Below are 24,328 nucleotides of genomic sequence, written 5' to 3' on the forward strand. Positions count from 1 at the left end.
AAGGGGTTCCACCTCCTGAATGTTGAACACGAGCGCAACAACTACCTCCGTATCATGCTCCAAGCTTGTGTGCACGCTTCCCAGGGAGTGTGCATGCCAGCTACAACCTGGAGCACTCTGAGATCTACAGCATCTTCGAGCACTACCCCAGGATGGTGGGTTGGCTCTTCGAGAGATAAGGGGTGCTCGTTGAGGTCCTGCTGAAGATGCCAGTGCGGGGGTCAGAGATCGAGGTGGAGGCCCGATGTAACAAGGCCCATGTTGCCACTCATGCTGTCATTGGGTGGTCCATCGGACTGCTTCAAATGCGGTTCCAATGCTTGCAGTATATTCCCCAGAGCGTCTCTCATTTTTTGGTAGTCTGCTGTGCCCTCCACACCCTGGCATAGCAGCAAGGCTATGGAGGCAGAGGAGGAGGAGGACTAGGAGGGGTGGAGGACCCGCATAGGAGGCCAGGTAACTGCAAGAGTCTGGCATGCTCGGAGGACCAGGGAGGCCCTCGATTCTCATAGGGCAAGGCTTTACCATCAGCTCCCCCCTCCCTGCCCAATCCCTCTTTTTCCCAATCCCTACACTCCTCCATCTCTCCTTTCTCCAACCCCCAATTCCTCCCCAACCCCCAATCCCTCCACCCCAATTACCCCTCCTCCCCAATTACCCCTCGCCCCCAATTACCCCCCCCCCCCCATTCCCTCCTTTCCAACCATTTCCTTCCCCCTTTTATGTCCCTGTTCCACCCTCCAAGTGTCTGTGTAACATCACCCAAGGATGATAGGCCTGCATCGGCACTGTCAGCAGGTCAATATACATGGCAGCGAGATAACTCGCTGTGTGGTTAGCTGTGGTGCTCCTCAGTTTGTGACAAAGTCTGACTCCTGTCCTTCTGCTGACAGCGTGCTTACACCCATCCTCCGAATGCGGTCTGCATCGGGGATATTTGAGATCTTGGACCACTGTACCTGGGACTATGGGGGGATCGGAAGGCAACATGGGGTGGGGGTGCAGGCAGATTAATGTGACAGAGGCTTCACTTGTATCAGGTGTAACATGTTTTAATTGTGTACATTTGACATTTCCATTCACCCTAGCTACTGATAGTGCCCCACCTCCCCCCAGTTCCAACTCAGTGATCCTCTCTCTTGATCTTTCGTGGTCTAGTGCCAAGCCTAGTTGTATCCCCAGGATGCACATCAGAGGTGGAGGCAGCCAGCTGCTTTTCATGCCCTGTGGCTTTGATGCCTTTGGTGGGCGTCATCCGGAAGACCTGGAGCCGAGGGGCACTGGACGGCTTATCAGTGTCTCAGGTCTCGCCGTACCACCCAGTTTTGCCCACTGCTCTTGAGATGCACCGGTGTCAGGAAGTGGGGGGGTATTCAGAAGAACTGGAGACGGCTGTCATCTCCTTGGTGGCAGGCCCCAGGTTGGCCTCCTCCATTTCCTCCTCCCTGATGGTGCCCACAGGGCACTGGGGGTCTCCATGGGACAGAAGGGTAGCTGGAGTGAGTTCCAGAGGCCTTTGACTCTGCCATTCCTAGCGGTCCCCATTTCCTGCACCATGGCGTCAACGCCCTCAGCAACTGGGCCATGCTCTGCAGTGCCTTGGAAATGTCCACCTGCGCCTGGGGCATGTCCCTCAGCGACTGTACAAGATGTCGAGGCCCTCAGCCATGGTCGTCACAGACTGAGCCATGCTTGGACACCATCGCTCAAGATGCTGATGCCATGCTCCGCTCCAGGATTTCCACTGCGGTCGCTACCCTGGCAGTGCTGGCCTCGGTGATACCTATTATTGGCATCATCTCCAGAGCCTTTGGGATTCCTGCAATCAGCTATGCACATGCTGAAATGTCGCTGATATTCCCTCCTGCATCAGCTCTGGAAAACTTTGTCCAGAGGCTCTGACTGGGACTTAGCTGTGTCCTGGAATCCAGCAGACCCTCCAACTGCTGACTCCCTTGGATGTTCCTGCCTCCACCTGATGTGCATCAGCAACTGTGTGGTGCTCACTAGATACAGCCCAGAGGCATGTCCACTAATGTCGCCTACCTAAGTATGTGTCTCTGCGCTGGTGGAAGTTGGGGGGGGGGGAACGACGCATGATAGAGATCCTGCAAGACAATGGACTGTGGTCAGTGAGAGGGAAGGAACATTTTGTCCGAAATGAACAATTCACTTGAGACAGGTCATCTGGGTGAAGGGACAATGGGTTCTCACTCAGTGGTGCAGGCCAATGCCGCTGTCGGTGACTGCTCTCTCCTCGGGCAACTCCGCGATTTCCAGGGCCATTGCTTCATAGGGGGTGAGGATTTGGATCTCTGGTACTCCGCCGCCTGCACCCTCCCCCCCCCCCCCCCCCCCCCCCACCCCTTTGGCCCTTCCCCGCTTGTTATAGGCTATCTTCTCCTGTGCGGACAAAGAAAGGGCATCTTGAGCCGCATGCTTGATGTATCAGGGGTCTACAGCAGATCACGTACCTGGGCATGAAAGGGTGTACTAGTGGGTGACAGTGGGTTCTGAGGAGCAAGCAGGAAGATCGGTTGTAGGGAGGGTGCATGGTGTCACCCAGTGATTTGTGGGGGTTTGGGAATTTGAGGGGTGACAGGCGGAACTGATGCTAAGAGAGAGGTGGTAATTTAACTTGCAGTTCAATGGAGGTGATTGGTCTTCTTCCCACATTGTACAGCGGTCCTCCTAGTCATACTGCTCACACTGACACCTGTGCCACTGCCTCCCAAGCAGTATTGGTAACCCTGCTGATGGTTCTGCAACCCCCTCGGGGGAACAGGATATCCTGTCTCAATTTGGCCTTGGCCCCAATTAATTAGGCCGTTTCCCAATCGTTCCTATCGATTTCCTCCAATAAAGGGGTGGGTGCCCTGATTGCTGGGCGTGCCGTCGGTGGCCGTTGGCCTGCTTTGTTCTGGTCTCCTCTGGCGCCCGGCTGTCTGCCTTGGTATCGTTTACTTAAATGTTACTCTTTTGTCCCCGGGGATGTCTCATTAGTATGGTAATGCCGTTGCAGTTTCGGTCTTGTCTGGGAGCTGCGGCTCCAATCAACAGACAAATCCTGCACCTGCTTGCTTTCTCAGTATTGTCCATTTTCCCTGCAATCTTTGCAAAGTGTCCATTTTGTAATCGGGAAGTGGCCATTCCAGATGGCTACACACCCTCCTTGTGGTCCTCAACGCGAAGCGTGAAGGATCACATTACTGCGTCGTCTTCATTCTCTGACCAAGCGGGGCACCCATAAGTAGTTCACGGGCTCTACACTGCCCTGTCCGATGAAATGCAATTTTTACTTAAAATCATTTTATTTACATACATCAGTATAAAACTCTACGGGGCGCTATGACATTCATGCATGCATTACAAAATAAAAAAATTGGAACCTCTAACTATCCTAAATAAACGATCCTCACTCAAACAATCAACAATAATTCTACAACATTTAAACTGTACAAATAGCAGCAACACAAGTTTCTCTGGCCTGGCAGTCAGGCACAGAGGTTTACATTTCTTTATTGAACAAAACACACATAAAGAGAAGCGGATGCACTTTAATTCATGTCAAGGGGTTCGGGGGTTTGGTGATATCTGAAAATAGGGGACCTAAACGTGTGTACCTGGGCGCGAGAGTGGTAGGCTCTCCTTCGCCTTTTTCTGATTCTAAGTGTCTGCACGACACTGCAAAGTATCGCCAGTACTAAGAGGGCTTCTACTATGTAGGATAGTGAATACCAGGTGATAAAATTATCACACCAGATCGGGGTATCGTTAACTGTCTTAGGGCTAACTATCTTGGGGTTCTGTGTATGGTAGGGGTGGGAATCATTCACGGCCTGTGTGGTAGGGGGTCAGGGGAATAGCGTCCGCGCGCAACTGAAGGGATCCCGCTAAGATCCAGGTGAACATGCAGGTTGTCTTCATCTTTTCCGTCTTTCTGTCTTCTTTTTCTTCCTCTGGGGTTCCTGAGGTTCCGGAGTTCTATGGACACAAGCATAATATCTGTTATTATCTTGATTAATATTCTCGTATGTCTGTCTGACTGTCCTTTGTTGCCAATTACCCATTATGATTGGTCACCATCTGTGACTCCCTCTTTTTTTTTAAACCAAATATTTGGGACAAGACATCCGAGAAAAAAACTGACATAGTGCGAACTGTCTCGCAGCCTGTGCGATCTACGATCCTAGTGTTTGAGGATGTAAATAGCATACGGAAGCAACCTAAGGGTTGCAAAAAACAAACAAAAGAATTTTGAACGTAACGAGCCAAAATGTGGTGCGTATGGGCCGCGGTGGGTAAGAATGGGTGGAATCCCCGGGTAGGATGGTGACCAGTGCAGTATATGCTCTACCTGAGCGTAGCTGACCAGAGGGGGTTCCTCAGGTAGGGCGGGGATCAGTGCCGTTTCTCCACTGCCTGAGCGACTGGCAACAACGGGTAAGAATGTGGTCGTCGTGGGGGGCTGCCTCTCGTGATCGAATCAGGAAAGTAGCTATGAGTGGTGTCTATCGACAAACTAGTTCTTCTGAACGGTTGTCTGTCGACAAACTAGTTCCTCTGAACGGTTGTCTGTGGACAAACTTGTTCCATTAACAGCCATTGGGCATCAAAAGGATGGTGGCGTGGGGCCATGAAAAACTTTCAAATTCACAAACAACAAACATGTACATTAAATGAACAAACATACAATAAACATGGTGCAGGTTCCATCAGAAAGGACACAGTATCTCTCCATCGGTTCCTTTTTGCCATCATGTGGACACCTCATTGCTCGGTAGCGAACAGGGTCGCAAAGGGATTTGTTTGGTGGGAGTCAGACTCTATGTCATCACCTTTTCCAGCTGCCATACTCTTGACTGGAGTAGTTTGGCTAAAGCTGCTTGGGGCGAATTGGGGTCCATCTCATCATTCCAGATGAGCCTGAACGAATTGTCGCGGTGCCAGAATCGTGTGTCGAGGTTGGAGCTACTAGGTTTTAGTCCGTAATCATCGGGCAGTGGGTCTGGGTCAGGGGCTTTGATGTCTGTGATTTCGAAGGGTTCACTGGAATCATGCTCGGATTCGCTGGGAGTGGGGCCTGGTGCGGGGGTATAATCATAACGTGGTGTGCTGTGGCTGTCGTCATTACTGTCGCTATCACTGTCGCTGTCGCTGCTGGTTGTAGGAAGGGAGAGGCGGAGTCGTGCCTCTGGGGGTGGAGTTTAAGATGTGTCTGAGGATGGGCTGGACTGGCTGGGGGAGGGTAGGAATACGTCATCTGTGGGCGGGGTGTGCTCGTCTGCTGCTGCGAGCGAGATGTGGTGTGAATGGTTGTTCTGCGAGCCATAAGCCTTAAACTGGTTTCGCAGATTTGCCATTGGGATATGTGATCTTGTATACCGAGGGGCTTACTTTGTCCGGAATGGAGTACGGTCCGGAAAATTTTGGGGAAAGGAATGAACTGGGGTTTTATAGGGAAAGCGTCACTTGCTGCCCTACTACAAACTCGATGGCGTGTACCTTTTTGGCAAAACAAGCTTGCATTGTTTCCTCCTGGTCCCAAGTCTCACAGCTGCTGCGAGTTGGGCTTCCTTTATGTTCTCAAGTAACTGCTGTACAGCATTTTCATGCATGAGGGCGGTGATTGCGGGGCCGGCCAAATCCAGTCCTAATAAATACTCTGTCCCTTTCATGGGGCGTCCGGTCATGAGGGTGTGGGGGGTGTATCCTGTGGACGTGGATACCGTGTTTCTTCGGAACATTAAAGCAAATGGGAGAACTGAATCCCAGGTGCTGTAGTTCTGTTGTACCATTTTCCTGAGGGTGGCTTTTAGAGTTCTGTTCATCCTCTTTCCAATGCCACTTGACTGGGGGTGGTAGGCTATGTGAAACTGTTGCCTAATTCTGAAAATTGTGAGGACGCTTTTCATTACTTGTCCTGTAAAATGGGAGCCTTGATCGGACTCTATACTGCGTGGGAGCCCCCATCTTGTAAAGATGTGCTGTGTTAGTATTTTAGCTGTTATCTTGGCCGTATTCGTTCTCGCTGGAAAAACTTCCACCCGTTTTGTGAAGGTGTCGATGACCACCAGCACATACTTATAACCATTTCTGCAGGGGAGTAAGGGTCCTATCTAGTCTATTTGCAAATTCGTCCAGGGGCCATTAACGGGGCGGATGTGACTAAGCTGAGCCTTGCTTGCATATCTGTCCGGATTGTTCTGGGCACAGATCAAGCAATTTTCAATGTAGTGAGTAACATCGGCTTTTAAATCAGGCCACCAGCAGAGCGGTATGAGGTGGGTTAGGGTGGGTTCAATGCCTTGGTGTCCATGATTGTAATGGAACTGACAAATAATCTGGTTCCTGTCCTGGCTGGGAATTACATAAATGCCTTCTTTTAAAATCACACCGTCGTGTGTGGTGATTGCGTTTTTAAACTTGTCATACGGGGCTGGGAAAGTTCCTTTTAAAACTTCCCTGAGTTTTTCATCTTCCTTCTGTGCCTCTGCTATATCCTGAATATTGGTCCGTGAGACCTGAACCGCGTGTACTGGGGTGCTCTCGGGAAGGGGGGGTTCCAAAAGTAACCATGCCTGGAACCTGCCTTCGCTCGGGCGTCTGCTTTAACGTTACCAGGGGGGGGGAAGAACGGTGATAACTGCGAACCTTAATTATGCCATATTTCCTATTTTTGGCTGTCTTTAGGATATGTCAGAGTAATGGGGCTGAGGGTCGGGGCTTTCCGTCTGCGGAAACAAATCCTCTAGTTTCCCACGGGTAGGAATTCCGTTAAGCTATTACAGACATATAAACTGCCCGAATAGATGTCTGCTGGGGTCAGAAACGAGTCAGGGTGGTCTACAATGTAAGCTATGGCTGCCAGTTCTGCTGCCTGCAAGGCTAGATGTCCTGGCAACTTTAGTGAACTCTCTTCAAGGGCGTGTCCCTGCGTGTCCTCTACATCAATGCCGCAACCGGTAATTCTCTTTCCATTCAGAACTGTGGAGGAGCCATCCACATAAGTTTTCAGGGGTGCGCACGTGTCTGTGGGCTGGGGTTTCTGGGGTGTATTATCTGCTTTCCTGGGAGCTGACTTAGGTATAAATGGGCATGTGTTGTGTTTTCTGGTGATGATCTCATACTCATATGGGGTTCCTGCATATTGCAAATTATCGGCTAGGAAAGTGTGGGTCTTGGTTCTTTTGACTGTAATGTCCCGTCCCTGTAAAAGGAGGGTCCAACAGGCTGCACGGATTTGGCTGACTGTGCCATCTTTAAGTCGACCGTCTAATAATAGCTGTGGTGGGGTGTGTTCCGTGAGAATGATGATGGGGTTGAGTCCTGTAAATTAGGCAAAGTACTGTACTGCCCAAAAACCTATGAGCAGGTACCTTTCGCAGGCAGAAAATCCTTGCTCGACAGGACCTAACACGCATGAGGCGTATGCCACGGGGCATAATTGGTCATGGCGTTCCTGGAGGAGCACGGCCGAAAGGGTTCGGTCAGTGCTTGCAACTTCGATTGCGTACAGAGAAAGTGGATCTGGGATCTGTAATACTGAGGGCTCTTTTTAAAGCATCCACGGCATCCATGTGCTATGGAAGCCATTCCCAAGGTGCCTGCTTCTTGAGAAGTTGGGATAGGGGCGCTGCTTTTGTGGCGAAACCATCAATATGGTTTCTGCAGTAACCATCTAGTCCTAAAAATGACCGGAGGGCTGAGACATTATGGGGAAGGGGCAATTTGACGATCGAGTCAATTCTCTTTTGCTCAACCTCACGTTTACCATGTGTGATCACTGTACCCAAGTAAATCACATTTTCCTGCAAAATCTGGGCCCTCTTGGGGTTGACTTTACATCCAATTTCTTTTATGAGTGCTAGGAGTTCGGCGAGAAGCGAAATGTACTCTCCCTTTGTGTCTGTCTGTAGTAGTAAGTCATCTACATACTGGACTAGACAATCGGGGCGGGAAAATTTTGCTAGTCCATTTGCCAGCTGTTGGTGGAAAATGGAGGGGAAGTTGTGGAAGCCTTTTAGAAGGCACGTCCACGTATATTGTTGTCCCTGGAATGTAAAGGCGAATTTGTACTGGCACGCTTTATCCAATGGAATGGACCAAAAGCCATTGCTAATGTCCAAAACCAAATTTTTTTTTTGTGACTTTAGTCCCTGTTTGAGCATGGTCTCGGGACCCGTGGCTATGGTGGGGGTTGCTACTGGGGTTACTTTGTTCAGTTCCCGGTAATTAATGGTCAGTCGCCATGATCCATTAGGTTTCCTGACAGGCCAAATTGGTGCGTTATTTGTGGAGGCTACTGATCTGAGTAAGCCTTGATCAAGCAGACTCTCTAGTACCTTTGAGATTTCTCCCTCTGCCTCTTGGGGGAAAACCATACTGCTTTTGGGATCTGGGGTCGGGACCTGTAATGTTTACCAAGCCGGCTATCTTGCCACAGTCATGTTTGTGCTGTGCAAATGCTGCTTTGTGTTGCTGCAGGACTTCCCTAACCTGTTTGTCCTGACTAATGGCTCGAGGGGCAAACCAGAAGTCTCCTACTGAGCTAATCCTGTTTTCATAGTCTCCAACTGTGAGCGTGGCAGGGGCTCGTGCTGCCTTTGCCATTCTCCATACACATTTATTAACTGGATCAAAAGAGAGGTTCTGGGAGCTCATAAAATCGATTCCTAGGATGTGTTCAGCTGTCTGGGGTAGATCGACCAAAACTACGGGGTGTTTAGTTGTAATGTTCCCGATTTGTATCGCTACAGGGGGTGTGATGTGTCCTTGTTGTAAATGATCTGTAAAGCCGCTGAGTGTGATGGTGTCTGTTGTGGGCCACGTGTCTCGCTGAAACATCGTGGAGGAATTGAGTGTGGTGCAGGACCCTCCTGTGTCTCAAAGAAATTCTACGGGGTGTCCCCGGACTTTGCCTGCTACGACCGCTCTACCGGACCTGTCCCAAAGTGTGTCGCAGACCCAAGTTGGGCAGCCCGAACACCGTCAGTCAGTGCCGTTCATGTTAATGTTCTCTGAACGGGCGCTAACCCTATGGATTGGCTTTGCCCTATTCTTATTTAGGGTGCCTGTCTGCTGGTTTCTCTGCTGCTTTTGGGGCATGTTGCACTCTCGTGAAAAGTGTCCTAATTGTCCACAGTTGTAACATTCCTGGGATTTAGGCTGTGGTGGGCTGTTCCTACACTCATTTACCCATGCGGGGTTCTGGTGTGCTATAACTGGATTCATGTCGGCCTGCTCTTCTTCGGGTTTTACAAATGCGGTTTTGCCTTGGACTGAATGTTTCCAAGTGCGGGACAATCTCTTCAAAACCCATTTCTCGTTGTGAGCCTCGTCTGACGGGTTGTAATTTGCGCAAGCTCTCTGTCCTGCGTCTGTCGCATGAGAGACTAGGATTCGAGTCCATTTGGCCGTGTTATCTGGGGACAAATGGGTGCGGGCTAACTCTCCAAAAACTGCTGTGAAATGTATCCACAAGCGTCCAGCAAACGCTGTGGGGTGCTCTGTCTTTTGTCTACACTTGTTTAGGCCTTCTACCGGGTCTCCTCTGTTATAGCCGATCGCATCTAGGATCGCTATGTGCATCTTTTGGAGTGTGCCTCCTCCTACATTCTGTGGGTCGAGGCTTAAAACTGTGAGCTTCACTTGCTCCTTTTCGGCCATGCCGTACATGGTAGCCTGATGTTAAACTCTAGTGAAAAACTGGTGAGGGTCTAATGTGGGAAGGAATGGTGTAATTTTTCCACATGCGTCCCGTAATTGGGTCACGGTTAACGGGGTTGTGTACAGGGAATCTGTGTTTCCTTCTGCTGCGGCCCTGCGGTGTGTGGTTACAGGGTTCATGGGGGTGTGTTCTGCCTGTTCAGTCGGGAGTTGGAGTGCTTTTCTCTTTTGGGGTTTTTCTTGCGTACATGTCCCATGAACGTATCTGTGGGCAGTTTTATTTAACTCCTGCCAATCGGGGCCATTTTCCTGGTCTAACTGTGGTCCAAATGTACTTTGAAACCCATTCTGGACAGAAAGCAGAGATTGCAATTCTGCAATTTGCTTCCGGCACTTTGCGTGATCTACTGAGCTCTGCCTTTGTTCTGTCGTGGAAGTGTGGAGCGCTCGTAGGGCTGCTTTCAAATTATTGCACTGTTTCTGCAATTTCTCTACCTGTTGCTCGGTTTCTTGTCTTACTAAGACCGTACGTTGCGTATCCTGGTAGGCCTTATCGTATTGCGCCTGAAAACTACTCAAATGGGCAAGACAAGACTGGTGTGCCCCCTTGGCATCATCCACCTCTCTGTTCCTCGCTGTTAACTGTTCTCTCAAATCTTTATTCTCTTTCTCAAACTCGCTCACATCTCCCTCACTATTTCTGTCTCTCTCTTCTATCTCTCTACGGAGCATCCTAACGACCTCCTCTGTGCCTCGCAATTGTGCCAAGCAGGACATGATTGCCATCGGCTTGCGAGCTTTCCCTGAGCTCTTCCTGTGGATCTCTGACAGGTTCTCCCACCAAGTATGTCCTATACTCCCGGGACCTGTTTCATCATTCGCACAGAATTCGCTCCCAAGGGGCCATCCTTTCCCTTTGAGGTACTTTCTGATTTTCTCTTCCCATACGGAACACTGTCCTACTCTACGAGTCGCTGCGAGCTCGAATTCCTGGGGGTTCATAAGGCGTTCCATTGCCTTCATTGCCATTTTCTCTATCTGGGTTCTCTGCTGAATTTGGAACGGGGGTGGTAAAGTGATGATGTAAACACGGGTACGGCTTACACTAAATTCCGGCCTACAAAACTCCCGACAGTTATACGCAACAAAATGTCTCAGGTTTACCTTATATCCCTGTTGGTACGCATGCATTAACACATTTCAGAATCTCGGAGGTTTGATCAGTATTGTTCTCACACTTGTGGGTTTTCTGTTTCCAATTGGATTCCAATTCAAATTTGGGTTCTCTCAGAGTGGTTAGGCCACTTCTAGATTGAGTCCCGTCAGAGGTTGCCAGTAAATGTTGCTAATTGTGTTTCTCTTAATTTGGCTCTGAAGATGGCAGCCAATATGGTCGCCTTCCTTAATTCTAATTATGTTTTGCTCTTGAGTCGCCAGGTATCTCTCGATACCGCCACAAGGTTCAAAACCGAATACTGATCAAAGACTCAATACACCAGTTAGTAAGTTCAAACTCAATGCTCATTTATTTACACACAGTCAAATATACTCATGCATAAAACTCTACAAACTGAACGATCACTACTGCTAAAGCCTCTACTTAGCTTCGGGCGCCCACTCAGTCAGAGGAACAATGGCCGTTGTTTGGTTCTGAGGCTGCTGGGGTCGAATTGGTATAGAATAACAGCTAGGAGCGTCTGTGTCATAGCATGCGTTGACCTTGGACTTATTTGTTCTGGTGCAGCTGTTGGGCAGGTCTCTCCTTGGTGAGAGCCGGAGCCAAGAGAGCGATTCTCTCTTGGGAGATCCTTCTTATACCCAAAAGGGGCCTTGAACTTGCCCCCAATTAATTGGGCCGTTTCCCAATCGTTTCTATCGATTTCCTCCAATAGAGGGGTGGGTGCCCTGATTGCTGGGCGTGTCCTAGGTGGCCGTTGGCCTGCTTTGTTCTGGTCTCCTCTGGCGCCGGGGTGTCTGTCTTCGTATCGGTTACTCAAATGTTACTCTTTTGTCCCCGGGGATGGCTCATTAGTATGCTAATGGCTTTGCGGTTTCAGTCTTGTCTGGGAGCTGCGGCTCCAATCAACAGACAAACCCTGACCTGCTTGCTTTCTCAGTATTGTCCATTTTCCCTGCAATCTTTGCAAAGTGTCCATTTTGTAATCAGGAAGTGGCCATCCCAGATGGCTACACTACGACCGTTCCCTGGATCCAATTTGGGACAGCACCAAAATTCTTCACACATTCCAAATCATCCACTTCAAATGTTCTCTCAGTTTTCTTTGAGTCGTGATGTTTCTTCTGTGTGTTCTGTTTAGCCTCCACCGTCACTGTCAAAGTAGGAAATATAATATCCAACCCATGTTCTGACACGTCTGGCCATTAGCAACTCAGCGGGTGTAAAGCCTGTGGTGGCATGAGGTGCAGTTCGATAAGTGAGCAGGAAATGGGCCAATTTAGTTTGTAGAGAGACCGATAACTGTTTCTTCATGGTGGCTTTGAATGTTTGGACAGCCCTCTCAGCCGTCCATTTGAATCAGGGTGACAGGGAGCAAGTCAAAGATGTTGAACGCTGTTGGTTCTCATAAAATGCTGGAACTCTTCGCTAGTGAAAGCAGTCCCATTATTTGAGACTAAAACCTAAGGCAACCCATGTGTGGTGAATGTCTGTCACAATTTTTCTACCATTGCTGATGAGGTTGTGGGCTTCATTTTGTGTATGTCCAGCCACTAGGAGAGATTTACAATGAGCAAGGACAGGAGCCCCTGAATGGGCCCGTAAAATCGGCGTGTAGTCACACCCAAGATCAACCTCGCCACTCCAGGAGTGCAACAGGGCCGAAGACAGCAGGTTTTGCTGCATTTGACATTGGTCACGTTGTTTGACCAGATTCTCCATGTCAATATCCATTCTTGGCCACCACATATAACTGTGTGCGAGCATCTTCATCCTAGTCATTCCAGGATGGGCACAGTGTAGCACTTGTAATAATAGCTTTCGTGCTGAAGTGGAAATGACCACCCTTTTCCCATGGTAATACTCAACCTTCACAACATAACTCGTCTTTTCTTACTTGCAACAGACCTGTTATCAAAATGCCAACTGGGAAGGACCATGTGCTTGATTTGAGATAATAGGGGGTCCATTGGGGTGCAAATCTTGATCTACCACGCTAACACTGCCAATGTATCTAGAAAGTGTATAGCAAGATCGATTTCCTTTTTTACAATCCATTTACAGATGTGGGCATCAATGGTTGGCCAGCATTTATTGCCCATCTCTAGTTGCCCTTCAGAAGGTGGTGGTGAGTTGCCTTCTTGAGCAGCCCCTGAAGTGTAGATTCACCCACTGTGCTGTTAAGAACGGAGCTCCAGGATTTTCCCAGCAACAGTGAAGTAACAGCGATAAATTTCCAAGTCATAGAGTGGTGAGTGACTTGGAGGGGAAACTCCAGGTGGTGGGATTCCCAGGTATCTGCTGCTCTTGTCCTTCTGGATGGTAGTAGTCGTGTGTTTGGAAGGTCCTGCCAAAGGAGCCTTGGTGAGTTCCTGCAGTGCATCTTGTAGATGTTACACACGGCTCCACTGTTCGTTGATGGCGGCGGGATTGAATGTTTGTGGAAGGGGGAGCAACCATGTGGGCTGCTTTGTCCTGGATGGTGTGGAGCTACTTGCGCGTTGTTCGAACTATACTCATCCAGGATGTGAAGACGATTCCATTAGACTCCTGACTTGTGCCTTGTAGATGGTCGAAAAGCTTTGGGGGGGTCAAGAGGCGGGCTATGTGCCGTCGGACTCCTAGCCTTTGACCTGCTCTGGTAGCCACAGTATCACAGTACTCGTATGGCTAGTCCAGTTCAGTTTCTGATCAATGGTAACCCTCAAAATGTTGATTGTGGGAGATTCACCGATGGTAATGCCATTGAATATCAAGGGGCAATGGTTAGATCAGCTCTTGTGGGAGATGGTCATTGCCTGGCACTTGTGTGCACGAATGTAACTTGCCACTTGTCAGCCCAAACTTGGATATTGTCCAGGTCTTGTTGCATTTGAACATGGACTGCTTCATTACCTGAGGAGTCGCGAATAGTGTTGAACATTGTGCAGTCATCTGCAAACATCCCCACTTCTGACCTTATGATCGTAGGAAGGTCATTGCTGAAGCAGCTGAAGATGATTGGGCCTCGGGCACTACCCTGAGGAACTCTGCAATGATGTCCTGGAGCTGAGATTATTGACCTTCAACCACCACAATCATCCTCCTTTGTGTCAGGTGTGACTCCAACCAGTGGAGAGTTTTCCTCCTGATCCCCATTGACTCCCGTTTGACTCTAAGTGGCTGACCAATAGCCATCAGTTCAATCTTAATTGATAGCATCATGCCAACACTTATATTGTTTAAACTGTACACTTCAGATCTGTTTTCAAGGTTATTCTCAACACTGTATAGTGGAGTCGGAGTTGATAGCCCCCTGTGGGCTCTGTCTAGTCTCACATTTCCTTCTAATGTGTCCCCTCCTATTGCAGGTAGAACATGTAGCTTCCCTGAATTTACATCTCTTCTGAGCGTGATCTCCTCCACACCAGTAGCATTCTTCATTGTTCTTAGACTGCAGACCAAATTCCTTGTACCGCTGCACTGTCTTTTGCTCCAAGCCTCTTTGCTCATTATTTGCTCCGCCTTCATCCCTGGCATCACGATTCCCAGCAGTTTCCCACCAAACCTAGTAGATCTCACCTGTTTGCTCGCTCTGCAACTCTATTGCCCCCCCCCTTTCAACACTTTTCATAGCTTGGGTGAGCTCCGATGCCTCTTTTAAGGTAACGCCTGCCTCTGCTGACAATTTATTTTGTATTTCCATATCATTAACACCACAGACTAGCCTGTTTCGCAACATGGCACTGAGTGCAGACCCAAACTCACATTGATCAGCTGTTTATTTTAGGCAACCATGAATGACGCAATCATCTCCTCTGGAGCCCTTTTCATCAAACTAAATTTGTTTTCATACATTATGGTGAAGGTCTTCAGGTGATAAATTCCCTCGACTAATTCCACCAGCTCCTCGAATATTATAGAGTCAGGGCATCTGGGGAAGTCAGACTCCTAATCAGGTTGTAGGTGAGAGCCCCACAGGCCATTAATAGGATTACCACCTACTTATCTTCCAACCCCCCCCCCCCCTCCTGCCAATTTCAGTAGCCTTAAAAAAAATAGAGGAGGCATTCAATATATCGTGCCCATTGCTCCATGTTAGAGTTTAATTATAAGTTCATAAGCTCATAAGATATAGGATCAGAATTAGGTCATTTGGCCCATCCAGTCTGTTCTGCCATTCGATCATGGCTGATCTCATGGCCCTAACTCCACCATCCTGCCCATTCTCCATAACCCTTCAACCCATTACCTATTAAAAATGTGTCTAACTCCTCCTTAAATGTACTCTCTCTCCCAGGATCCATCACTCTGGGTTACAGAATTCCACAGATTCACAACCTTTGGGAGAAGTAGGGCGAGATTCTCCACTCCCGCGCCGGTTGGGAGAATCGCCTGGGCCGCCAAAATTTCCCGGGACGCCAGTCCGACACCCTCCCGCGATTCTCCCAAGCGGCGGGAACGGCCCGGTCGAGTTCTGCGGGCCGCAGGCCGGAGAATCCCCGGAGACAGCCAAAATGGCGATTCTCCGGCACCCCCGCTATTCTCAGGCCCGGATGGGCCAAGTGGCCAGGCCAAAATGGCGGGTTCCCCCCGCCGCCATCCACACCTCGTCGCTGCCGTCGGGAACAGCGCGCGAACGCTGGGGGGGCGGCCTGCAGGGAAGGTGAGGAGGGATGCTGCACCGGGGGGTACCTCAAATGTGGCGTGGCCCGCGATCGGTGCCCACCGATCATCGGGCCATCCTCTCTGAAAGAGGACCTCCTTCCTTCCGCGGCCCCGCATGATCCGTCCGCCATCATCTTGCGGGGCGGACTTAGAGACGACGGCAACCACGCATGCGCGGGTGACAGCAGTTATGCTGCACCGGCCGCGTCATCTATGCGGCGCCGCCTTTACGCGGCGACAAGGCCTGGCGCGTGTAGATGACGCGGCCCCGATCCTAGCCCATTGTCAGGGCCTGAATCGGTCGGGATCGGGGCCGTTTCACGCTGTTGTGAAACTCAACGGCGTTCCCGACGGCGCGGCCACTTCGGCGCGGGAGTGGAGAATCCCGCACGTAGTTTCTCCTCAACTCTGTTTTAAATTTGCTACCTCTTATCCTGAGACTATGACCTCTCATTCTAGAATACCCCACAAGAGGAAGCATCCACACCACGTCTACTTTATCCATATCTTTTATCATCTTGTATAGCCCAATTTTATCTTCCTTCATTCTTCAAAACTCTAGAGAGTACAGGTCTAAACTGTTCAACCTCTCTTCATACGACAAACTCCTCGGGCGGGATTCTCCACTCCCGCGCCGAAGTGGGCGCGCCGTCGTGACTGCCGTCGAGGTTCACAACGGCGCGAAACGGCCCCGATCCCGACCGATTCAGGCCCTGACAATGGGCTAGGATCGGGGCCGCATCATCTACACGCGCCAGGCCTTGTCGCCCGCGTAAAGGCGGCACCGCATAGATGACACGGCCGGCGCCGCATAACTGGCGTCATCCGCGCATGCGCGGGTTGGCCGGCGCCAACCCGCGCATGCGTGGTTGCCGTCCTCTCTAAGTCCGCCCCGCAAGAAGATGGCGGACGGATCTTGCGGGGCCACGGAAGGAATGAGGTCCTCCTTCAGAGAGGACGACCCGACGATCGGTGGGCACCGATCGCGGGCCACGCCACATTTGAGGTACCCCCGGTGCAGGATCCCCCCTCGCCCCCCACGCAGGCCGCCCCCCAGCGTTCGCGCGCTGTTCCCGACAGCAGCGACCAGGTGTGGATGGCGCCGGGGGGAACCTGCCGTTTTGGCCTGGCCGCTCAGCCCATCCAGGCCTGAGAATAGCGGGGGTGCCGGAGAATCGCCATTTTGGGGATCTCCGGCGATTCTCCGGCCTGCGGCCCGCGGAACTCGACCGGGCCGTTCCCGCCGCTTGGGAGAATCACGGGAGGGCGTCGGACTGGCGTCCCGGGAAATTTTGGCGGCCCAGGCGATTCTCCCAACCGGCGCGGGAGTCAAGAATCTCGCCCCTCATCTCTGGAATCAATCGAGTGAACCTTAAATTATTCTAGTTTGTCAAAAAGGGCATTTTGACACTCCAAGGCGGCTGAACAAGTTTGCTTCAAAGGACTGATTTTCACATGAGGTCTGCGCTCCCGATTTCTGTAGCATTAGGAAGGCACTCCGGTTGGTCCTCATTGCCAATGTTATATCCTGACAGATGGGTGACCACAAAGTTATTTAACGAATAATGGTTTATTAAAATAACTATAAACAGGGAGTTAGATAAAAGGCTACAATGTCCCAACACTCCAAATGTCCAATAAACTGGGAAACCCGCACTCAGTCCCAGGCGCGCTCGCCATCCATTCGCAGATTGGGCCACATGATTCTCGGGACCTCGCCCCCTTAAAGAGACACTCTACCACAGTAGTCAACAAACTCTGGAACACATATCAGCAGAATATGCTATGCTATAAATACGATGTAAACACAGCTATCCAACAGAGTGATTTTCTGGCTACTTTATTGAAAGATTTCAGTAACTGCAAATTTGAGAGTTTGTAAATATGCCAGTTTGAGCTGAAGAGATAGGAGTCAAAATACTTTCAAGCGTTTAAAAAAAAACTAATTGGCCTGGAGGGAAGGTATTGAACTAATTGAAATGTGTTTAGTGCCTTTACACTATAAAAAGAAATGGGTTAACTTTATTGTTTTATTTCCATAGGATCCCCATGCCAGCTTTGATTTCAATGACCATTTTGATGATCAGCACGATCCTGTTCCTGATGGTTTTGATGAAAATAATGGGTAAAATCTTTCAATAGATTTTTTAATCCTAAGTAATAATGCAGTTTCTGACTGTCTGCAATTTCTGATTGGGCAGTTGTTTGATTTGGTGGTTGGAGCCTAGCACACGTGCATCACTTCCTGGACCTGTCCCCCACCATTCCATAGGCCAAGTCATGTTGCCCAGCAACCTGGCCCTTCCCCTCCCCAATCTTGCTGACTGGCACTTGGCCCCGGCCTCTCCCAGCTTTGGGTTTTGGCTAACGACAATGACAGTTGGGTGCAAAAAGGCATGAGACGGGGTGAGAAGGGGGTGGGCCAGGTGGGGTGGAATGCCAGAGGGATGGGGGTGGAAGCGTGCAGCAGCATTGGAGGAAGGTAGACAGTACGGAGAGGAGATGGCATTGGAGGACGACTTGGAGAGGTGAAAAATGGCAGGTGACATGAGGAAAATGGTATGGGAGGGATTACTGGGTGCACAGTGGGGAGGGATTACTAAGGGGTGCACAGTGGTGAGGGAGGGCAGCATAGGGAAGAGTGAGGTAGGGACAATGGTGAGGGTAGAATGGGAGCACAGGAGAAGGGAATGTGGAAGAAGGAGAAGGAACGGCGATGACATAGGAGGACTGCTACGCTGTCCTGTGAGATGTTGAATAGATGATGGAAGTGGCATAGGAACAAAAGGTGAGCAGTGTATCAAAGTGACATAAGATCAGGAATAGGCCTCTTAGCCCTTCCAACCTGCTCCACAATTCAATTAACATATGACTGATCTGTACCTGAGCTCCATTTACCTATCTTATTTCTTGATACCCATACATTACAAAAATCTATCAACCTCAATCTCGGTCATTTCAATTAATGCAGCATCCATAATTTTATTCTTCATCCATTTATCTTCTGAAACCAACTTGTATAATTTTCAAATACCATGCAGCATAAACAATGTTTTTATTTCCCTGAAGGGTGCAGCTGATTGAAGTGGTATTATTGGTGTTGGTAACTTGCACATGTTTTGCTTTTTGGACATTGTCCCAACTGGCAAATACTCCCATCAGTGACATTTGGCTTCATTTTAGTAGGGCCACAAGCTAAATGTCAGCAAAGGCAAAGGCTGTCTATTTTGGCTTCTGAAAATGCATTCAAAACCTGCAGCTTTCCTCCTGGCTGTCTTCTCAGGCTTTGATGTGTAGAACTTTGGCATACTGCTCAACTCCGAGCTCAACCACTTTCCCCACATCCAGGGCCGGGATTCTCCGAGCCTCGCGCCGAAATGGTGCTCGGCGCGGGGGTGGAGAATGGGGCCTCAGAACCGCGATCGGGTCCGACGCCGGGATGCGATTCTCCGGCAAGCGGAGAATTGGCACCAGTCACGTGCACAGTTGACACGGCGCTGGTCAGGGGCCGTTGAAAGAGGCCCTCGCGGTGATTCTCGATCGACCGGCCGAGTTCCCGGCGACGTATGATTCAACCCGGCGGGAGCTCGGCGTCGCGGCTGCGGTGACCATCCTGGTGGGGGCGGGGGGATCAGTCTCTGGGGGGGGGGGGGGGGGGGGAGGCCTCCATGACGGTTAGGCCCGCGATCGGGGGCTACCGATCGGCAGGAGTGCACAATTTGAGGGGGGCCTACCTTCTTCCGCGCCGGCCCGCTGTGTGGCTTCGCCATGTTTCGCGGCGCCAGCGCAGAAGTGGCCGCCGCGTGCATGCGCAGACCCGTGGCGAGCAGTGCAGGGCCACGTATGGTAGCTGGACCAGCGCGGAGCACTCCGGCGCCGTGCTGGCTCCCTGTGAGCTACAGAATCGCTTGGCCAAGAGGCCCGTTGACGCCGGCGTGAAACACTCCGGTGTTTATGCCGGCGTCAACACTTAGCCGCGTTTTTAGAGAAACCCGGCCCCACTCTGCAGCCAATACAACTATCCTTTTACCTGCAAAACAAATATCCAAATCTGCCGCTCAGAGTCCCCAGTCTATATTATCATCTTGAGATTGTTTTCCAGTTGTTGCCTGGAAATCCTCCCCTTTTGCACCCTCCAAAAGGTTCAAGGCATCCGGATTGAGGTGTTTTCAGTTTTCTCTTGTGACAAAAGACATTAGATAATAATAATGCAGCTAAAAATGCTAAAATAATAAAAAGGGATTCAGGTATCTCTTCAGTAAATATTAAGGCAGCACGGTGGTGCAGTGGTTAGCAGTGCTGCCTCACAGCATTGAGGACCTGGGTTCAATCTTAGCCCTGGGCCACTGTCCGTGTGGAATTTGCATATTCTCCCTGTGTCTGCGTGGGTCCCATCCTCACAACTCAAAAAGATGTGCAGGGTAGGTGAATTGGCCACGTTAAATTGCCCCTTAATTGGAAAAAATTAATTGCGTACTCTAAATGTATTTTGAAAAATGTAAAAAATATATACTTTCTGTAAATATCAACTAAATGTAAATATACCAGATAGAAGTAATCAAATTGTGGACTCCATGAGTACAATATGTTCAGCTTGATTGTTGCTACGCTAATTCCAAATGAAAGACTACTGGGCAGCATTTTTTTATTTCTGAATCAAAACTGGGAATGCCTAGCTTTGTTGTGGTGACGTCAATTAGATATATCGCACGCACACACATCACATGAACTCTGCTCTTGTGTTTCTTTTCATGTCACCAAGTCATGGAACAAAATGCGCTGGTGAAGTGGCAATGGAGGCCAACAACAGCTTCTGTGGGGTTGGAATTGCCTATGATGCAAAGATTGGAGGTAATTAAATGTGCAACGACAATGGGATGAATGTGAATAGATTTGTATATCTTTTGTGCTGTGCCAATGCATTTTTTTCTGGTGAAATTGTAACTGCAATTTTGCTGAGTGACACACTGGGCAATTGAAAAGTATACACAAATGTGCTTCTGGGTGCTAACCGATTGCAGGGATGCCATTTAAAAAATATATAAATTAAGAGTACCCAATTAATTTTTTCCAATTAAGGGGCAATTTAGCGTGGCAAATTCACCTACCCTGCACATCTTTGGGTTGTGGGGGCGAAACCCATGCAAACACGGGGCGAATGTGCAAACTCTACACGGACAGTGACCCAGAGCCGGGATCGAACCTGGGACCTCGGCGCTGTGAGGCAGCAATGCTAACCACTGCACCACCATGCTGCCAGGGATGCCATTTTGATTATACAGCACAGCTCCTTTGCCATTTTCTTCTGGTTTTAATAAAGATTTTGTCAGCAAATTTCTAAATATAAAACTTGACTTTCAGGATTCCAAGCACAAATGGAAGGCAGTGCAGGATCCGAGATGCAGTATTACAAACACATTAAATCAAGGAGTGAAACAATGGTATTACTGTGATTGGCAGTCACACTGTTGTGGAACTCTTGGTATACTCTCCAGAACATTCATTTTCAATTTTAATTGCCTTTCTGTGTCATTCTTATTCCTGTTGCTGATGTGACTGTCACTTATATTTTTAAATCTGGTTTGTTTCCTTTATTAAAGACAGTGAAGCAGAATGTTACACAGAAAGCACAGCAATCCAATGACAGTAATGAACTCCACAGTGTCTGTATATTAGGCCTTGTACCGTGCCAGCTATCACTTTAGTGCTCATCTTTGCCTCATGCCAAAGGTCTGGTAAATACTGTGATATACAAATGCTTAAAGGTTCCTTGCTGCTGAATTACAGCATCAGAACAAAGACTGATGCACATTAGTAAACAGCGGTTGGTGTGTAGGCTGTTCTGATGCGAGGGAATTACATCTAATCCTGATCCTACTCTCACCTGATATCTGCTCGCACACCTACTTCCAGCAGGAGTCATTCAATACTGATTAGGAGTGAAGGAGCTGATTGTTTTTGATCTCACTGAACCACAGGACAATGCTGCAATGTTAATGCTGCATGTATATTGGGCAGGTTGGGGGGGCTGGGAATTACACAGTAGGCCCAGACCATTTTCACGGTTGCGTCTCAGTCTAAGATTCACGGTTGCCAGGGTTATTCCTACTACCAATAGATGGTTCATCCATTGGGAGGGCAGGTACTCCAATGGGACTACCTCTATTTAATGTCAACCCGCATGTCTAATTGAAATCAGCCTCTGTCTCTTAAAGAGGAGGTCTCCCCTGCAGGGTTTTCTGATGGTGCTGTGAAAGTTCTATGTTGAGCAGGTAGAAAGCAGGAAGGTAATCCTCATTCCCTGAAATGGACACCATAAACTCTGTAAAATAGCATTGCTGCAATTCTGCAGACGTGGCTGTTGATGTCAATGCAAACAGCATTTCTCTGAGAAGCAGGTCATCAGGTCACATTCCCATTCCCAAATCTAATACTTTTTTCTCAGCTGTGCATCAATGCATCTGCTTCAGCTTCCATCTGCTGGTTTAGCACACTGGGCTAAATAGCTGGCTTTTAAAGCAGACCAAGGCAGGCCAGCAGCACGGTTCAACTCCCGTACCAGCCTCCCCGAACAGGTGCTGGAATGTGGCGACTCGGGGCTTTTTACAGTAACTTCATTGAAGCCTACTCGTGACAATAAGCAATTTTCATTTTCACACTCAACATTTGTCACTGCCCTCGCAACAACTCCCCCCTCAACAACTCCCCCCTCTTTCACTTACCTCGTACTCTTGATATGCTGCCTCACATATCTTCATAGCCCTGCAACTTGATATGCACTTTCCCACTCCCAATTCCTCTTGCAGGACAGGCTGACAAGAACTGATATTGCGCCACCAATACTGCACATGCTCACATGAATAGAGGAGGCCACCAGCAGCATAATTGGTAAAAGGGAGAGAGCACATGGTGTGGTGGATGGTGAAGCTGGAGGACACAGAGTGTAGGATGTTTTGGCTGTCTCCCCTTCTTTCTTTGCTCTTACTGGACGTTTTCCCACCTGCATTCTGCAGAATGCACCTAATAGTATGTCATTGGAGGTCTCATCCATCATAGTTTACCTTCCTTACCACGTGCTCACCTTTGTCACTCACCCTGCCTCCAAAGCCTTCAGAACTACCGGAGTGGTGGTGGTATTGTCACTGGATTAGTAAACCAGAGATCCTGAGTAATGTTCTGGGGACCCAGATTCAAATCTCACCACTGCAGATGGTGAAATTTGAATTCAATAAAAATCTGGAATTAAAAGTCTAATGATGACCATGAAACCATTGTCGATTGTTATAAAAACTCATCTGGTTTACTAATGTCCTTGAGGAAAGGAAATCTGTTGTCCTTACCTGGTCTGGCCTACATGTGACTCCAGCCCCACAGCAATGTGGTTGACTCTTAACTGCCCCCTCAAGGGAAATTGGGGTAGACAATAAATGCTGGTAGAGCCTGCGACGCCCATGAACGAATAAATAAAAGAAGTGTGTTCCTTTTTGCTTTGCAGTTACTGTCTTTTATTAAATACACATCAGAGGTGAAATTCTGCAATGTTTCTCCTCATCCACAATAGCTACAGCAGAATACATGCTAAACTGTTATGCCTTTCTTCCCACGCTTTCTGCAATTCTTCCACTGATGTAATAGTGGCTGCACAATGTACTTCTGAAGTCAATCCATGCTTACATGATCAAAGTGCTGGAGTAAAAAGAGAAAGAGGAGCAGCAAGAGGTTGTAAAGGAAGCCAGACTATTCAAGCAGTATCTGTGTAGCACCTTCCCAGCCCATTGCCGAGATCTATTCTCGAAGCTTTCTCAGAAGGCCTTTCATAATAGGATAACGAAGATCATCACTGTTTGCTCTGCAGCCCAGTGCTGGCGTTTCTTACGCCTCTGCTCATATACCAAAGACCACTTCCATTTGGTCCTCTTGTCCTGTGTCTCACTATGTGTCCAGTCATTATCCTCACTCTCTGTGCGCTCCCTCAAGTAGGTTGGGGCAGTTCAAAAACCCAATAAAAAACATTTATTTAAAAAAAGTAGGTTGGGGCTGCAAGGGAGCAAGGACTGGATGAGTGAATGGTCACTTTTATAGCCAATGTTCTCGACTGTATCCTGGCTGCAGCCTTGAGATGAAACGGTTAATTTTGATCTGCTCAGTACTGTATCCGAATCAGCTACTTTATAGATCTCAAAAGAAAAGATTTTAATTCTCACAAACCCACAGAAGAAACAAAGACCATCACATTGCAAACTGTCAAGACATAGTTGATTCCATTTATTGCCATTGTTTTCTCTGTAAGGGTTCTGAAATGTTGGATGTTGGCACACTCCATCTCCTTCCCACTTTCCAGTAGCCTGGCATTCCCTAGCATTGTGCATCATCTTCTCCGCAAGAAGCTGTTCCAGTACAGCTACAACACTGGCATCTACCTGGCAATGTGGAAAATTGCCCAGGTGTGTCCTGTACACAAGAAACATGACAAATCCAACCCAACCATTACCGCCCGATCAGTCTACTCCCCATCATCAGCAAAATGATGGAAGAACATAAGAACTAGGAGCAGGAGTATGCCATCTGGCCCCTCGAGCCTGCTCCACCATTCAATTAGATCATGGCTGATCTTTTGTGGACTCAGCTCCACTTTCCGGCCCGAACACCATAACCCTTTATCCCTTTATTCTTCAAAAAACTATCTATCTTTATCTTAAAAACATTTAATGAAGGAGCCTCTACTGCTTCACTGGGCAAGGAATTCCATAGATTCACAACCCTTTGGATGAAGAAGTTCCTCCTAAACTCAGTCCTAAATCTACTTCCCCTTATTTTGAGGCTATGCCCCCTAGT

General features: G+C 48.9%; 1 protein-coding gene across 4 annotated transcripts in view; it reads left to right on the top strand.

Annotated features, from left to right (window-relative positions):
* The window catches only part of LOC140391779 (PC3-like endoprotease variant B), a 1,275,236-nt gene that overhangs the window by 807,673 nt on the left and 443,235 nt on the right, over positions 1 to 24,328 (top strand). For all 4 annotated transcript variants that reach the window (XM_072476646.1, XM_072476647.1, XM_072476643.1 and 1 more), the window contains exons 8-9: positions 17,536 to 17,618; positions 20,256 to 20,344. In XM_072476646.1, the coding sequence (XP_072332747.1) occupies positions 17,536 to 17,618; positions 20,256 to 20,344 (172 nt within the window). The remainder of the gene's footprint in view (positions 1 to 17,535; positions 17,619 to 20,255; positions 20,345 to 24,328) is intronic.

Source organism: Scyliorhinus torazame, chromosome 15 (genome assembly GCF_047496885.1).
Source record: "Scyliorhinus torazame isolate Kashiwa2021f chromosome 15, sScyTor2.1, whole genome shotgun sequence".
Lineage (NCBI taxonomy): Eukaryota > Metazoa > Chordata > Chondrichthyes > Carcharhiniformes > Scyliorhinidae > Scyliorhinus > Scyliorhinus torazame.